This window comes from Porites lutea, chromosome 2 (assembly GCF_958299795.1).
Source record: "Porites lutea chromosome 2, jaPorLute2.1, whole genome shotgun sequence".
Lineage (NCBI taxonomy): Eukaryota > Metazoa > Cnidaria > Anthozoa > Scleractinia > Poritidae > Porites > Porites lutea.
The window spans coordinates 18262732-18281238 of NC_133202.1; the positions used below are offsets into that span (position 1 = coordinate 18262732).

The 18507-nt window shown below is 39.5% G+C and overlaps 1 protein-coding gene across 2 annotated transcripts; it reads left to right on the forward strand.

Moving 5' to 3' along the window:
- The first annotated feature begins 1355 nt into the window (after window positions 1–1355).
- Window positions 1356–14800, forward strand: LOC140927929 (uncharacterized). Of its 2 annotated transcripts, XM_073377634.1 has the most exons (4): window positions 1356–1804; window positions 8390–8506; window positions 10801–11366; window positions 12028–14800. In XM_073377634.1, the coding sequence occupies exons 1-4, from the start codon at window positions 1669–1671 to the stop codon at window positions 12889–12891; spliced, it is 1683 nt and encodes a 560-aa protein (XP_073233735.1). In that variant the 5' UTR covers window positions 1356–1668; the 3' UTR covers window positions 12892–14800. The 2 variants fall into 2 exon arrangements, with proteins under 2 accessions (XP_073233735.1, XP_073233736.1); XM_073377635.1 differs by lacking the exon at window positions 8390–8506.
- Window positions 14801–18507: the final 3707 nt, after the last annotated feature.

The following is an 18507-nucleotide window of genomic DNA, read 5'->3' on the forward strand; positions in this document are numbered from 1 at the left end:
ATTAACTTTCCTCCTCTTAAAAGGGGGGGCTTATTAGAGAGGGGGGGCTTATTTGAGAGGGGGGCTTAATAGAGGATTTACGGTACCTTGTTTAAGACATTTAACCTGAAACCACACCCTGTGTAAGATAATAATAAATATCGAAACTCTTTCTCATTCAATCCGTTGGCAATCACAAAACTATTTACAGCTTGATCAACAGAGTCATGCAGGCTGTTTATCGTCCAAGAAAAGATACCCACGGTTTAAGACAAAAATTGATAAAATCGATACCTTATTAAGACAAAAAAAGATAAAATCGATACCCTGTTTAAGACAAAAATCCCCAAAAGCATACCCTAGCTGGCCGCATGTCCTCATTAAGCCCTTATAAGGGAGTACCCCCTCCCGGGGACATTGTATGCCATAAATGGATGTGTCTGGACCTCTTCTCAGAAGAGACCCCCTGTGGTTCGATTCTTGTAAGCGACCACTCACTCAGTCTTTACATTTTGGGTGGTCGCTAACGGGAGGTTCGACTGTACAGTCTGAGTACCAGATCTTCGCATCCCATGTCGTTTACTCTCTCGTTGTAAAACGGATTGAAATGAATTAGCTTGAATTGCCTTGACATTATTGCAGTAAATCCAACTACTGAATTACCAGGGCGATCTCTGATTACATTGTTTAGTACATGTTCTTGTTTTATTTTCTTTGTTAACAAAATGATGGATTTTTAAAGTATCTCATGAAAATGAGAAAGGTCTAACTGCTTCAAATATGGTGTACCAATACGTTTAATATAGATAATTGCCTCGTGTTTTAATAGCGGAAAGTCCGGTGTGTCGGTTGTTTAGGGTTCTATTATTTTAAAGCAGTACTATTTTATTCTCGTTTGTTTTCGTTTCTTTTTTGTTTGCTTGTTTGTTTTTGGACAAATGCCTTTCAACTCAAGGCTAGCTGATTCTAATACAAAATGGACGACATGCGGACTCGATCAGGCTAGCAGGTGCACCAGGGAAGTGCCCGCGCGCCTCCTGACATCTAGTCTGGCTGTAGGGTTGTCGAGAAAAGGCATGAACTTCGTGTACATTTAAGGATCACTTTTGTAGAACATCTACCATGACGGTGTTAGAAATCACGTTCGTATATTAGCGCAATGGAAATAAGACATTCGATAAAATTTTGCGAAAGTTCATAATCGATTGAGAAAACCAATGTCACAGCACACACGTCTGTGACTTTGCCTCGGTTTCGTGGACAATACACTTCCTGTCTCGCAGAGGCGCCAATTCAATTCATGGAACTTATTATTTATTCAAAGGAAGAGTTGGAGGTCGAGAATTTTCTTTGCATTTCATTGAATTGAAAATCGAGTGTAAAATATCTGTGAGTCACGCCGCCGTCTGCATAATTGTTTTCCGTCACTGTGCTCGTGTAAGCACCTAAAGCGCGTCTTTCATAAGGAAATGGACGCTCCGTTTGTTTTGTCTCCTTTTGACATATCGCTCAGCTGTGCTTTAGGCGAGTTGATTTGAACGCATTGTTGGAGAAAAGACCTCAGGTTGAAAAGAATATTACAAAAAGGACTTTCCACATATAAGTGTGGATTCTTGCTTAATACTTGCTATTTGAAAGTGGATGAAGTATTGAATTTAGGACAATATTTCGGCAATTCAAAGATCAAAGATGTCGAGTAACACCACTTCCAGCGCGACCGGTGAAGAGAAAACTTCAGCTGCTGTCGATGATGTCGAATCGTCTTCAATTACCGCTCTGTCACATCAGATGTCAGATTCCTCTTCGCAACCTTCGAGTTCTCAAGGTATGATAATATTACATTATTCTTTTACTGGTACGACAAAGGCAATTTATTTTGGCTATTTTCTCTTTGGCACGTTAAAATTTCGAGGCTTGTCTTGTTATGTTACTGCATAATTAACTCAGTCTTTGTACTAAAGGCTGTTTGTCTCAGGTTTTGTTGAACTGAAAGGCAGTGTTTCGTCTACCTGAGATATTGAATTACCTTTTTCATGTAATCCCTTACATAAGATGTATAAAATCTATTTTAGTTTTGTTTAATTTTTGGCTCAGATTTGCTATGACACGAGGGAAGTTTTTGCGGCTATTATTCCACACGCTTGAAGAGTTTTACTTGTCACGTTTTCTTCTGGTAGTCACAAATGTCATTTTTCCTGATCAAAGAAGCTAATGTACATCACATTTAAAGGCTGCTTCATTAAGAAAGGTCCTTTCCTCTTTTTCTTGCCGTTGATTGCCGTCTTTTAGGTTTATCGTGATTTGTCATGGAATGAATTCGTGTAGTTACTGCGAAGATCGCATGACAAGAAATGATATTTAATTTGCATACGTTCGGTTCATGTCGATAACAATTTGCCAACGCTCACGAAAAAGAAAAAGTTTGACTCGATTGCCGTTTCGAAATGTTTAATTGATAAAAAGTAGAAAATAGGCATCAATTTAGTGCTGTGACGGCCATATCTATACATTAGATATTTAGGTTCCGTCGCGTTAACTCAATCAAGCTACGACTATAGTAGGCATGCATAATGAATATTTCCACGAATGTTACTGCCTTCATCACTGGCAAATGTTTTTTCGATAGAAATGATTTTTCAAGAGGTGGGAATTGCACCCAAGGCTTAACTTTCACCTTGTCTGTTTTTCTTCATCACTCATTTGAAATAAGGTTGAATAAATTTATTTAATTAATTTATTTGTTGTTTAAAATTAGTCATTCTTTTAATGCAACTGCAAATGCACAAAACCTGCCCTAAAATATAAGAGGTATGAAACCTAAGATAATATACTCCTCCTAAAAATTGGGTTGGTTAGCATAACAGTAACAACTAATACAAGTCAAGTCTAACAGATAAGCAATGTTCAGTGTTCATCATGTACCGGTACTTAAAGAATGTTCAGTTTTCACATATGAGTCTGCATGGTGGTTTCCTCTCTTGACTCGGGTACCTCGGTGCTGGGTGTTGTGGCAATGGTGCCTCTGAGGAACTTGCTCCCTCTAAAGTGTTGCCCAACAATGATTATGGTGACACCTTGGTTGTCTCCTGTTCCTCCACATCACCTGCATCCGGAACTCCTCCTGCCTTGGATGTACTAACCAGTCAGGCTCAGAGGGACTCCGCAATCCACTCTGTACTTCGGCTTGGGAATTTGGCAAGTTTCCTGCATAATATTATCTTCCTCTCCCTCCCAAGAGCTTGAAGACTGGATGCAGCGAGCAATCTTGAAATGGTCCACATGAACAAATCGTACTTGGCTCTCACAGCAAACTAGGAAAGTGCGTGGACCTTTCACAATGAGTGACCAGCCAATTATGAACCAAGACGACTTCTTGCAACTTGAACTCTCGGAGCTTTGCTCGTCCTTCATCATGGCGCTTTCTCTACTGCTCTGTTGAGGATGGGTTTCAGTGATGTGAAACAGTTCCTAATCTGTTGTCCCAAAAACAGTTCAATGGAAGATTGCCCAGTGACAGTGTGTAAGGTGTGCTATGATTCAAAATAAAAAAGTTGACCAGCTCATGTTCCAGACTGAGGGTATTTGTTTTGCCATGTAGCAAAAAACCGCCCTGGCGGTCTGGACAGAACGTTCACCAGCTCCATTAGATGCGTTGTGGTGGGGTGGAACCTGGGTAAACCTGACTCCGTTCTGCCTCCAGAATTAAGAGAACTATTCAGATGCTAGCTGTGGCCAGTTGTCTGAAACCATGTCTTCTGGTATTCCATAGTAAGCAAACAATGTGCGCTAAACCTCAATGGTTTTCAAGCTGGTCAAGGAACTCATGGGAATTACCTCCAACCACTTGGAATAGGCATCAATAACAATCAAGAAATTCAACTTGCCCTTCTCAGAGAAATTAATGTGGATATGCTGCCATAGCTTAGCAGGCCATTTCCAAGGGTGAAATGGTGCCCTTGAAGGGGACTTGCCCAATGCAGTACAAAGATGACATTGCTGAACCCTTTCAACAGTAGCAGCATCCAATCCTGGACACCAAAAATAACCCCTGACCAGCAATTTCATATGGCAGATTCCATGATCCTCTTGGTGCAAGTTATCCAACAGACAAATACAGAATACCTCTCGGGAATAACCACATGTAAACCCTACAATACACAGCCTTAGTCAACAGAAAGTTCTTGCTTTAATGAAAAGTAAGGCTCCCGGGGGGGGGGGGGGGGGGGGAGGGGTACTGCCATATATGGGCTATATAGGTATGTGCTGCTGTGAAGGGTATGGTTTTCAAGCAGTTTACTCTAGGATAGGGTATATAAATCAGAGGGTTTGGCTCTAGAATAGGGTATCATTTTTCAGGAAACTGATCAGTTAGTTGAGGATTTTATCTAGACTAGGGAAACAGCTACTCTAGGATAGGGGGGTTTGGGGAGTTTACTCTAGTATAGGGTAGCAAAATTCAGCTGAACTAGCTCTGGTAAAGGTTAAGGGTTCCAGGCTCCCAGCGGCACATCCCCACCCAGAAATTCTTAAAGTGCCCACCCCCTGGGGTAAGGCTGCAACACTGGATCATCTAATGCTTGAGGCCATCCATGCAAAGTGAAGTCGTACACACAAGCTAAAATGGGTCTTTTCTAGTTGTAGCCATGATATATTGGGCTGTAACTGGAGGGTCCTCCAGGCAACTGATGAAATATACTTTTTCCTTGTCCTCTTGTTCTTCTAAAGACACCCGTACAAGTCTTGACAAGCATCTGCATTCGCATGTTCAGCAGACTTCCTATACTCAATCTGATACTGATGAGCTGCTAAAATCAAACGCCACCTTTGCATCCTTGCTGTGGCCAGTGGGGTACACCAGTCTTCGGCCCAAGAATCATGACTAGCAGCTGATGATCCGTAAGCAATGTAAACCTCTGACCAGTGGGGCAGGGAGTGATGATATCTGGGACTAAGTAACAATGTCCTCACAACTTGCAAAGCAGTCACCTTGCGTGGTGTTCAGCGGATGATTGCAGTGTATTTTTCACAATGTAAATATTTCAGAGGCGAGAAGGGAACCTGCAGAGGAAATAATTCAATCATTGGAAACATAATATCATGCCTCCTTGTTTTTCTCACATATTGCATTTGTCCTTTGGTATTGAAATTGCAAAACGGAAGTGACACTCTGTGCAACCATGTAAATTCTTAACTGACAACAATGCTCGGTGGACTATCGATCTAGTTTATAGGTATTTTGTCGGGTGAGGAGAATATCATAGAAGTTATGATGCTCATTTATGGGGAATTTAAAAGTCTATTCACGAGAGCTTTGTAAACATGAACTTACATGCCTAATATTAAACAGATTCACATTTCATAACAGTGATAACATTTCACTTCGTCTATTACCATCATTCAACACCTTAAATTCAAAGTTAAAAGTTAAGCAACCCTAATATACAAATTACATCTATTGCTGAAAGCTCTGTACCTTGAAGTGACCTTAACTTTCCTTAGGTTTGCAACAAAACACTACTCGATATCTTAACTCTCTGGCAGTTGTTTCAGCTATATGGAGCTCTATGTTGCATATTCCAAACTCTGCGGAGGAAGACCGTTTAAAGGAAAAAGCAAAACTCACACTATGTCTGAAAAGCAAAAAAAGCATTAAGCACTACGTTTGAAAAGCAATAAAGTTGCAAATTACCAAGATATAATAGTGAGAAACAATCCCCCCTTTGACCTCCATGATTTTGCTCATTCTCAAAAGTGTTGATCTTTGGTTTATGATGTAATGCACAAATCCATTTTGTTTTCATTTAAGAGAATGTATTGGAAGTAGCTTCCCCCTGCCTCTGACCATACAGATACAAATGGAACTTTTTCACTCCAAACACAATGAATAAAGCCTCTTTCTCTATTTGGGAATAGTTTCGCTCACTAGCTGTGAGAGTTTGAGAGGCAAAAGTGATAGGCTTTTCCTTGCTTTTCTCCATAACATGGGAGAACCTGATGCTGTGCTCTTGTAAGTGCCTGAAAACCTCCTCTAGGATTGCCAAATGTTGCTCAGGGGAACCCCCTGAAATCAGGATGTCATCCAAACAGCAAACTGTGAACTTAACCCCCTGCAAAAGCTGATCCATAATCCTTTTTAAAAAAGCTGGTGTACTGGAGACTCCAAATGACAGCCATTTGTAACCGGTACAAACCCTTGTGTGTGTTGATTGTTTGGCACTTCAGCAAATCCTCATCCAGCTCAACCTGCTGATAGGTGTGAGATAAATGAATCTTGGTAAATACTTGTACCCCGGCTAACGTTGCAAACAAATCTTCTGTATTAGGTAAAGGGTACTGGATGACATTAGCACATTTGTTTACTGTCATCTTGTAGTCGCCACACACTTTCAGTGAACCATCTTTCTTGGGGACCAACACCACTGGGCAGCCCAGTCACTTTGACTTACTTTGTAGATAATCCCTTGATCCTCCAGTCTCTGTAGCTCCTGCTCAACCTTTTCTTTAAGAGCATATGGAATGGGTCTTGCTTTCAGAAAGATGGGCTGTGCACCGGCCTTCACAGACCTGAATGGATCTGAGGCTTTATACAGCTTGATGTTTCGATACCCCCTCTCAAACAGGGCTTCATATTTAGCAAGGATATCCTCCACAGCAGGCACTTGAGACACCTTGAAGGTGGTGGACCAATCTATTTTCAATTTCTCAAGCCAGTTCCACCCAAGCAACCCAGCTTTTCTCCTTGAGCCACCAACAGAGATAGTTGCATTTCCTGGGTCTGATACTGCACAGTAGCTTGAAGTTTTCCCAACAAGGGTAATGACTCACCAGAATATGTTTTCAAGTGGAACTACATTGGCTGCAATTTGAGATGCCTAAACAACTTCTTGTGCACCACCTCAGAGATGATGGACACCACTGATCCCGTGTCGATTTCCATGCTGACTTGCTTACCCTCCAACAATAACTGAACTTGAAACCCTCATCCACCTTGTCCTTTAGACTTGAGAGTTTACAATCCCAGTCCAGGCTGCTCTTCAGTATTACTCATAGGTGAACCAAAGATTGCACCATCTCTTTCTTATCACACATCTTAGCAAGGTGACCCTTAGTGTGATGCTTGCAACATTAAACCGACCTAGCCCTGGACCCTGATGGAGAATGCTTTCCACCACAACGAAAACAACTCATGGCTTCCTCATTTCGAATGCCCTGGACTGGCATTTTTGCTGACCTTATTGACCATATTGTCCACCAGCACACTGGCATCTCGAAAATCCTCTTTGTTGGCTAACTCGATGGATTGTGCTGTTTCAAACATTTTCTTAAATGTCAACTGTCTCTCTCTGCCAACAACTTTGTCTGAATTTGCATGCTTTTCGATCCGAAATGAGGCCCCGTAATGAGGTCCCCTAACGCGCCTTCCAAAAAAGTTCTAAACTCACACCTCAACGCCAGTTGCTTCAACTCACCTACAAACTGAGGGACCGTTTCACTCTCATGCTGGTTCAGACTATGACATTTAAAACGTTTGGTGATCAAAATAATTTTAGGCGAGTAAGGTGAAATCATAAGCTCTTTCTTCATTTCAATGAAAGACTTACCTTTCAGACATCCAGGAGCTAACAAATTCTGCAGCACACCATATGCATCTTATCTAACTACGCTAGAAACGCTTGGATATAATTCTCTGCAAAATACAATTCCACTCACTCGATATAACTTGCAATATCTTCTTTACTGCCTACCTACTCTCCAACTTGAACTGCAAGCACTATCCTTATCGCCGAAAATGTAATATGTAGGTCTTAAGCAACAGGACAAACAAACCATATGCGTGAATCATTCTTTTAATGCAACTGTGGATGTGCAAAACCTGCCCTATAAAATATAAGAGTTCTGGAACCTAATATATTACAAAAGGAATACTTAGCACATCAAGGAAATTTATGTCACGAGTTTAAAGGAAGTGTAGAAAGTGTCACCAATTCTATGAATGGCTGCGGTTTTGTTTATGAACTCAATTGCATTACACATTGTTGAAGTGGTGGCATGACATGTATTTTATATAAACTAGGGAACACAAAGCAGTCATTCCTCTTTAATGTAGCTGTTCACTTCAGTCTTTCACACCAGTCATTTAAAAATTTTGTTCAATTATTTGAGCTCATCTATTAGAAAACTTCTTTAAGCCATCCAGCTGTTTGGCCACTTCATTTTGAAAGGCTTGGCTAGCTGTTTCTCTCCCATTCACTTGCTGTGCATGCCATTTCAAACAGATACCTTAAGGAATGTTTTCGTGTGAAAGGTTACAAAATTTTTAAACAGATTTGAAGTTTCTACAAGTAACCATTTTGCAAATCCAGTGAAATATAGATTTTATCATTCTACTCAACGATAACAATTTCTGCAGAAAATGTTCTTCAGTGTTCAGAGTCCATGGTATCATCAACACCCTCAGATGACAGTCAAGGGAACTCACAGCCAGTGTCCACGGATGGTACAAATGTGAACAAAGCTGACACAACAGGTGTGTGTGATCCTGAGCCCAGCAAAAGTGTGCGTCTTACAGAGTTTGTCATTTATTAACAGAGATGTAGCTAAGGAAAAGCTAAGCAGGCTTTTTTATCAGTCAAGCTGCACCTTCAAAGTTACCCCAAGTTGTTGATTTTCAGAGCAATTTGAGCCAGTGCTAGGGTCTTTTTCAGCTGCTGAAATTAGCTGGCATCTGGCTCTTAGGGACATCCAACCTGTATTAAGTTAAGGTTACTGTATACCTTCAGGCACGTCTCATGTGCAAGTGGTAAAGTGCATTCTGGTTAAGCTGAAGATACCTAAAATCCTATTTCAAATTAAAGTGTATTGAACTGGCAATATTATTAGATAAACCTACAATCCTTTATAACACTTGCATTTTCAATTTTTAATGATTTTTTAATGTGAGTGTCTGGACCAGCTTTTGAAAGCTTAAAATCAAGGGGAATTTGTTTCATTGACCTAGGATTTTGAGGAATGTTTGTCTAATGTGTATGCATCAGGCTTTTAGCCAGACATTGAAAACTGGCCGTCCAGAAGGCATGTTTTTCCAAAACGTATAAGAGATTAGGTGAATTTTCCTTGTGTTTCTTCCAAAAATGGACGTCCATAGGACGGCTGGACACCCTTCTGGCTAAAACCTTGGTATGCATGCAACCAAACCTGTTAAGGAATTTTTTTGTTTCGTAAAACGTTTTTATTGAGAGACATTTTTGTGTGATTCCATTTTTTTAGCCTTTTTTCCCAAGTTTTTCTGTAAATTTTCATTGCAATCAAAAATTGCAAAATCCCACTCAGCATGTTTTTATTAACACTTCAACTTTGAAATACTAGAACAAATCCTTTTTTTGTGAAAAACAAAAATCACTTCAAGTTTTAGCTTTAGCTTGTCCTTGCACTTTTATCTTTACCCTTTCTGGCTGAGTGTATAACTCCTCATCATAAAAAAGTTAAAATACACAGTAAAGGGATAAATCAATTCTGTAGGAACTCTGTGTTCAGCCACCTTGTTGCTCAGAGGTGAATCAGCAGTGGATATCCTGAGTATGAATAGCCAATCACTAAAGTACACTCAAAAAACACTATCCACTGTTTCAGTATTTACTAATTAAAAATAATAAATAAAATATATCAAACCAATTGGTGTCTCCGGCTCTCTGTGCAATCCAAGCACATTCTGCACACTCAATGTGAGAAATGAAATATTCTTGCGGTGTTAAGATTTGATTTAGTTCAGACCTCACAAGGCTTTATAGGGGGTTAATTATATCAAAAGTGGGTTCAGACACTTTTATTGAGAATCTTAAAAAACTCAAAGTTGCACGTTTTTAAAAAATTGTTGGTATATTAAGATAGCCAGGGCAATAAGCTTGGGTGTTTCTTGATGTTGTGGAAACTTTTGTAGTTTTGCTTTTGTGTTGTGTTTTGGGTATTGTTCAGTGTCTTTTTGATCTTTTGTATCATGTCATTTGGTGATCGTCTACAGCCATCTACAACACAACCAAGAAACTACCATAAGCTTTAATTAATTTAATATATAAAGTTAGGTATGTTCAGTTTAACCAGAATGCGCATTGTCTTCTACATGCGAGACACCCCTGAAGGTATCTGCTAAACCTTAAAGAACAGTAGCAGTTAACTCTAGGTCATGGCCAAAGAATGACCAAGATCAGTTTTCTCCTACCAATATCAATATACAAAGTCAAAAGAAGAGGTCATAAGAATTTATAAAAATGATCAGCAAAGAGAAAATGCTTTGATCCTTTATGGAGTTCGGTCTAAAGATGTTGGGGCTGAAACGGTGGTTCAGTGTTTAGTAATGCGACGAACTCTAGATCCAGTGGCTGCATGGACTTTGAGCTTTGGCTGTGCCATTGCATTGTTTCCTAATTATATAATGCTTGCAACTTTAGCCTTTTACCATAATGTCTCTTCCCAAGTGTAGGGTAAGGGTGCAGTTAACATTAATATGAGGGTGTTTAGCCAGTAATAGTATCTTAGTTAGGGGCCAGTTTCAGTGAATGTCAGACATAACTGCTGTCATCTATGCATGGAACTTGATACAGGTTGAGATAGAGCAGTAAAAAACTCTGATCTCTGTCTGTCAGTTGTCAGTGCTTGGATTACATCACCTTAAACCCACTTGTGGTAGTGAAGAGTGATTAACCTGGAGGCCTCTGCTAAGGATCACTGCTGTTATATGCAGGGCAATGATAAGACATTTTGAGGGTACTGTTTATGACAACTTGTTTTGCCCATCAATATATTGGTGTTTTAATTTGTTTTTAGAAGTGCCCACAAGCAGTGGAAAGCAAGAGAGGACAGAGTCAGAAACCACCCCCATAACAGTAGGGCCCTGCACACCAGACAAACCCCATGTGTCAGCTTCAAATGGTCTTCATTACTCTCCTGGATTCTTAGCTACCAGTAATCTTTCTCAGTTAGCAGAACTTGCAGCTAATAAGTCAGCCATGAATCAGACAGCACCAAACAGTGTACAAACACCTACTGCTCAGCCTCATCTGCTTGGAAACCAAAGTAGATTTGTTATTCCCACTCAAGGAATCACCCCTGGTATGTTTGGAGCGTACCAAACCTCACCCATTGTGCAATATCATGGCTTTATCCCATCTCCTGCTACCCAGGTCCCATCGCCATTTGTCAAGGGCTCTATCATTCAGCTGACAAGTGGAGAGTTAAAGAGAGTTGAAGATCTTACAACAGAAGATTTTGTTCACAGCACAAAGCTCTATCCAGATCACAAATTGGATACCAGCACTGTAGTGAAAATAGAGGATGGTACAGATGCAGGATGCACACATATAACCTTCACCATCAACAGTTCAAAAAAACAGGTACTGTAATATACAGGTTAACAAGCAAGTTCCAGCTTGTATAGGCTTATCACTTTGATGTATTGAGAGTGTTGTCTAGTAGAGTCTCCTTCCAAAGGAGAAACTTGGGGTTGGGAGACTTATTACTCTGTTACATATTGCTAGGTGAGGATGTCGCTTAACTATGGTATCACTGTTGTTGAATTCGAATATGTCACTGTAGGCTGAAATGTCCTCCCAAGTATCCAGAACTTTTCATTGAGCAAATCAATTGTAGATGCTTAAACATTGTCAGTGGCAGACTGCACTGTCATTTGATGTAGCCCAGTATTCAATTTAATTACCTTTTTTCGGTAAAATATGCACAATTTCCTTAAGTTTCTGTCTTTTATTACTGTTATATTAAGTCACCCAGTTTAAATGCTTGTATGTGTTACAGGTTAAATTTGATCTCAGATTGAAATGTTTTTAACTGAAAATGATTCTGGTGCTAGGAGACAGAGGAAATTAAGAGTCAAGCTTGGTACCATTGAAAGGCCTCCATAAGAGAGGCTGACGTGTCATGGCTTAACTCTGGTGGCCCTCGTCCTGAGCTTTAAAATGTCTAGTAGGGCAAATGTTTCTAGTTGAAATAAGATGCCTTTGCAAGAAGGGATCACTATTTTGTAATTTCTTTTGGCAGGTAACTCTAAACTGCCCTGTGGAGCACCCATTCTTTGTGTATGGCCAAGGTTGGACGTCCAGTAGACCAGACCAGTCCCTTGCTAAGTATAATCTGAGCTGTCAGGCTCTCAAGGTTGGTGATGTGTGCATATTTCTTTCTCCTTCTGCAGTTGGTGTTCTTCCAAGTGTTCCATCAACCCAAGCTACTCCAGCTGCACAGTCTGGGACTTTGTCAGTTCCAGTAAAGGGAGCCATATCTGTCAGTAGCACAAGTCAAACACCAAGTTCTGTTACAGTGTCCTATGCACAAACTCTTGCTGGAATGGCAGCTTTACCAGGCAACATGCAAGGTGTTGTTGTAACATCCTCTCTACCAGCTGGCATTCCTGCAATATATCCAGGAACATTTCCACCACCTCAGGGAAAAGTGGGAAGTACCCAAAGTGGTGCTGAACGATCGACAACAACTCAGCCCATAGTGGTCTACACAGCTGATGGCAAACCCTCAGATCCCCAGCATCCCCCAGCAGTAGTGTCTGGGGGATTCCCATTAGCTGGTGGTGCTTACTACCAACCCCTCCCAGGAACTCTTATGACATCAGTGCCTCCTGGCCAAACATTCGTACAGGGCACAGTTGTGCCACAAGGCTCTGTAGGAAATGGTTTGCTTGTTGCTGCAGTTGGTTTTGTCCCTGGTAGACAACCTCCATTTGTTCAGCCTGGAATGTTGTACAATCCATCTCCGGTGGAAGTTGTGCCAAACGCGGCTGGTGACGGAAAGGCTGAGGAATATCCACAAAAGCCTGGAAGAACAGACACACAAGCAGAACTATCACAGCCGGATGCTAAGCGAGCAAAAGCTGCTGACACAGAAGTAAAATAGAGTTTATTTATAAATGAGCTCTTGAACATGAAATAACTTTTACTAAAAGAGATATATAGTTATAATATTATTAATAAGGAAGCTCTTCCTTTAACTTGTATTTATTTCAGATCAGACTAACTTGAAAAGTTGTCTTGCATCGTTTGTTGAGACGTAAGCTCCCACTATCAGCTTTAATTTCAGAGAAACACAATTTGTATTTAATATTGTTTTGCTCCTTTTCACATGTGATCCGCCTTTTCATTGAGTGATTTAATTTAAGTAAAAATGGCACATCTAGTTTAAAGTGTATATTTTATAACAAAGAGTTTGTAGTTATTATATAGCTTACTTTAAGGATAAGAAATATACATGTAGGAAAAAAATATTATTTGTTGCATTACAAGGTTGTTAATTGGATATTTAAAAAGTTGGTAAAGTAGCATTTTTCCTCATACGTATGTCTGCAAGCGGTTTTCAGTCAAGAAACACTGTCAGTGTTGGTTTTGTGAAAGAATTTAACATCTAATATTAGCTTTTTCAACGTTGTTGCAATTACTTTGAAAACAAGGTATAGTGTGTTGCTTTTGGTATGAAAATAGATTTTTCTTCTCACTTGAATAAAACTCATTTTCACAGGAAAGGTTCTCCTTTTTTTGGAACTCAAAAAAAGCCTAGCTTGTGGAATTCATTTCTTGCGTAAATTGGACCAAAATTAAAGCAGTAAAGTTTTAGACAAGAAATCAGTGACAACCTTCTCAGACAAACTAATTAGCTTCCTCTCAATATAAATTTTTATGTTCCTAATACAATTAACTGAGATTGATGCTATCTGGATATTTAGCAATTTTTTATCCCAAAGTTAGGTATTATGGCATGAGAACAAAGCTGAAAAACCTTTTGGCATTGGGAGTTATAGCAATGTGGTAATCATTTGTTACTAAAATTGAGGAATGAGCCACAGTGACCTGATTTTTCTTGTATTTCTCTTAAAAAATTTAGTATACGTGTCCTCAGAGCTGCAAATTAATATAAGCCTTGCAGATTAATTAAGCTTAATTCAGGTCATTGTAGCTCGTTTTATGGGGGCACCCTGAAGCTCATTCTTACTATGAAAGGGCAGAGTGAGGTTCAATTCAGCCACAAAAGCAGTGGAAGTTAAAAAAAACCCTTATATACTGATCGAGTTAGACAACATTAAATTCCCACCACTAATAATTATTATTGATAACCCCTATGCCAATGGAGAAACACAATTATAATTCAATATTTTGTTGGAAAAAGTATGTTTTAGTTTTCAGTAAAAAAAAATCATTAAGTTCATCCATTTATTTCTTGATCACATGTACTGGCTAACGCAATTACTTATCAGTAGTACACACAATGCATCCATACGTTAGTTGTCTTAATGTCGGAATAACACCTAGTGGCCATATTTGATTTGGTAGCAAATGATTACTACAGGGTGAGTGGGCAAGAAACCTATTTTGTTATCAACAGTCTAAGGCAAGTATTAAAATGAAACCATGTACATGGCTCAAACTAAGAGAGAGATTATTTTAATATCCACATTAACAAGCTTTACCGTTGTGACCGCTAAAACTTAGCCTGTGTGAGTTGCAAGCTTTTCCGTATTGTTGGATTTAACATGTATAAAAATACTACTGTCGTATTCAACCAAATAAGGGGTGGATGTCAATGTCTCTTACCAATATGTGTAGAGATAAATGTACAATACTTTAAAGTTATTTATTTAATACAACTTCAACTTGAGCAAGAACGACGTCTGACACGTGACACAAGCTTCAACAATAGTTTAGAAACTTCAGTGCTACTAGTTTGTTTGCAGTTATCAGGTTACCTTTGTTATTGCAGCTGTTATTTTAAGAATAAATATCAAAGTTGATAAAAGGTGAATGAACATGTTGATTTTGGGAAATCAGGATTGTGCATTATGCCCAATGGACTGGGTGCCAGGGTCTCTATGCTAATATAATCGTGAAAATAATTGAACAACACACCCTAAGGGTCAACCCCTTACCCGTTTATATACCACTTTTGACAGACACAGTATCCCTTTCGTAAACCTTCCATTGAAAAATGGTACCTCTTCAACTTATCTACTAATAATAAGTAAAATCACTAAGAAAAAGGTACTTGTTTGGGGAAAGCCTCCCCATATATAGGCCGTTATAGAAGTGCCCCCCCCCCCCCCCGGGATACACCCACAATAACATACTGTGGATGTGGTTTATTTCAAAATGGCATACATGCCAACTCTCTCGGATACGACACCAATCTGCCTGTCCCCCGTACGGGTCACCATATCTTCCGGATAAAATCATCTTTTGAGATTCTCTGGGCCTTAGTTTGAGATTAAGCCCATTTTTAGCTCGAAACGTGAATTTTTCTTATTCGTAGTACTGTTTCTGGGGCATTTCTGGCATCAAAACGATGATCGCAGCTCTGAGTATGAAAATCTATGATGCTCGTTAATTTATGAAAAAAGGATTCATTGTTGTCCAAAGGCACAAATGCTGCAAGTTGCGAAGAGCCACTGAGCACTAAATGGTAGTAAGAGCTTAGCTCTTAAGCCTCTGTAAAAATCACATAAGATAGGTAATACAATCATAAGTGGAAAGGAATAGACCATTTTTTGTTTTGCTTGTCTCCCCTTTGTGTTTCCATAAGTACAAACACGTGTATATATGTAAGCTGGACTTGCATTAACCCATTCACCCCCCTGAAGTTTTGCTCAATAGCAAGTTTTTTTTTTCCTGGTAATTACTGCCCCCCCACCACCACCCCCCCCCCCCAAAAAAAAAACAAACAAACAAACAAACTGCTTAAAACACTGTTAATATCCCACGTTCAATATATTGAACATGACTCCAAGGCTCTGTGGTCATTTTTCTATATTTGGGTTGGTTTTCTTTGTGCTCAAGTCTCTTTCTGGGGATTGCGAAACATTGGGGTCGTAATAAAATGGAAATTTTGACCCTAAAGCCTCGAATTCATGTTATTTTAATCCATCGAACGTTTGCTATTAGTTGAACACTTCTATTCCTGATGTAGCCTGTGTACAGGTTCTTCTCAAGGTCCAACTATTCCACTACTCTCCGTCTTCCACCTTTTCTCTTGTCATCTCATCGGGATTTTTATGCCCCTTTCTCTCCATTAATTGACAACCTGTTCACAGGCTATTCCAGATGCTTAATATCAGCTTCTAAAGCAGGCAAAATGCAATGCGCAAAAGACCCACGGTTTTTTTCAAGTTTTGAAAAAGACCTGTAGGTGGAAATCCATTGAAACTGCTGAAAAAAGCGCATTAAATCAACAGAAGTATCCTTTACTCAACTTCAATTTTAACAGGAAACATAAGGCTGGCTTGCATATTGCCCAGAGCTAATCGCAGCAAGCCAGACTGTACAGAGATAACTTCCCTACACATTTTAAAAATACAGAAGATTTACATTAACATAAAATTTTGTGCAACTTGTGTACGCCAGACTTCATGTTATTAAGTAATTAAGAAAGAAAACAAACTAAGGGAATCAGGTCAAGCAAAATGAATATGCGAAGAGGAAACCAACAAACTGAACTGAAATATTTATTGGAACAGAATTCGAGTTTACATTAAATTAGGGGTGCTTAGAAAACGAAGACCCTCAAGACGAAGCTCTCGAAAACGAAGACCGAAGCACGAAGCACCCAAATCTCGAAAACGAATCGAAGCACCCAAATCATGAAAAAGAAACAATCAAGACTCGAAACCTGTCTGCCCTTTAAAAACACGAGACAGTTCCTTGTCAAGTCACCAATGCTAATACAGCAGGAATCAAGCACGATAACGAGTAGCGAGTAGAATGCAGTTCAAAACTATTCAAGTAGAACTGCGAGGTGTTGCAAATGCATTTCCGCCGCCCTGACTAAATTTTAAAAAGTGACGACTTCTGTTTTGGACGTGATCAAAGTGTATTACTGGCTACCGTTTCCACTAGGCCAAATACTAGCTGAACATATTCTTTCTATGTTTTTTTTACAAAACTAGGTAAACATGACATCTGTTTTCTAACTACGTTTTCACTGTGAAATTTTACCCGGAAATTTCAGCCAGTGATCAAGCGATTCAAATTGTAATAGCGCGCAGCTTTCGAAAATGGTGGAAGAGAAAGCGCTTTGTTAGTCCCAGGCTATTATCCGAGAAGAAAGTGTCATAGATACCCAATATGTCGTCATAAACATGTATGTGTACTAAAAAATATGCTTATTAAGATAAGATGAGTCAAGTATCTGGAGACTACAGGACTTCCTATCTAGAAACGTTCAGTTAAACAGGACAGTGGCAGGCTTAAAATAAAACCTGGGGATGGATTTGTGGACCTTTAGGGGTACGGACGCATCCGTTGCCTCCACCTGGTTCGGCCACTTGCGTCATGCAAGACTTAAAGTTGTAGTTCTTCAACCTACAGTGGTTGCGTTGGGTGCTTCGTTTTCGAGATTTGGGTGCTTCGTTTTCGAAACTACCGAAAACGAAGACCCCCCTTGAAATCACTTCGAAGCTAGTAACTACTTCTAGACACTGGAGGAGTGTACGAAACATCACGATCTTTCCGTTACCTTTCAGCCAAACGAAGGTAAGAGAAAGTTCGAGAGGCAAGAAGCCCGCAGCGAAGAGGCGCAAAGATGTTAAGGCTTGGGGGGAGAAGTGAGGACCTTGCACATAATTCTCGCTTGGCTAAAAGGGAACGGAAAAATTTCTACGCAGGCTATAAATGATTTGGTGGGGGGTCTTCTTTTTCTAGTTCTAGAAAACGAAGACCCTGGTCAAAATTTTGGATTGAAACCAGTGTTGTTTCTTAGACTCCCCTAGTGTCTAGAAGTCTAGAAGTAGTTATTAGCAGTTTCGAGCCGTTTCCAAGTGATTTTAAGGGGGTCTTCGTTTTCTGGACACCCCTAAATTAGCAACTTTTTCAAAGTATAGGAATTCTCGGGGTAGAAAGGTATTGCACGCTTCCTTGCTTGAGCAAAGTTGGGCACGTTTTTCGAAGATTAAGGAGGGTTTTAGATGCATTGCCCTAAGATATTAAACCATACATTATACAGGGTGCAATGAGAGACTTGTAAATATCAAGAAGGTTTCCAGTTGGAACAATATGCTATAACTTCGCAATAAAGACAAACAGTTTTACTTATGAAATGTTGTGAGGGAACAAATATGGTTTTTCCAAGAGAGATTTTCATCAATTAATAATCCAAGGTATTTAATGCAGTTCTTTTGTTCAAGGTTAACAATTTTATGTTTTTCATTATCAAAAATATTAATCTGTGGTTGATAGTTGAACTTTTTATGGACGAACAAAGTTAGATTTTTTATGTCGAGCGTAAGTTTGTTTGAGGTTAGCCAATTAAAAAGACTTTGCAATTCTGTATTTACAATTGACTCCAGTGTCTTAAGGACGTTAGTATCATCTGCAAGGAGGAAAAACTCAAGTTTTTATTAACATATAGTAAAAAGAAGAGTGGCCCTAAAACAGACCCTTGTGGTACACCGCAATTAACGTTTTTTCTCTTTTTTTTTCTTTCTTAAGATCAATGAACCCTCAACAGGAAAAAAGTTTTTTGTTTTTTGTCCAT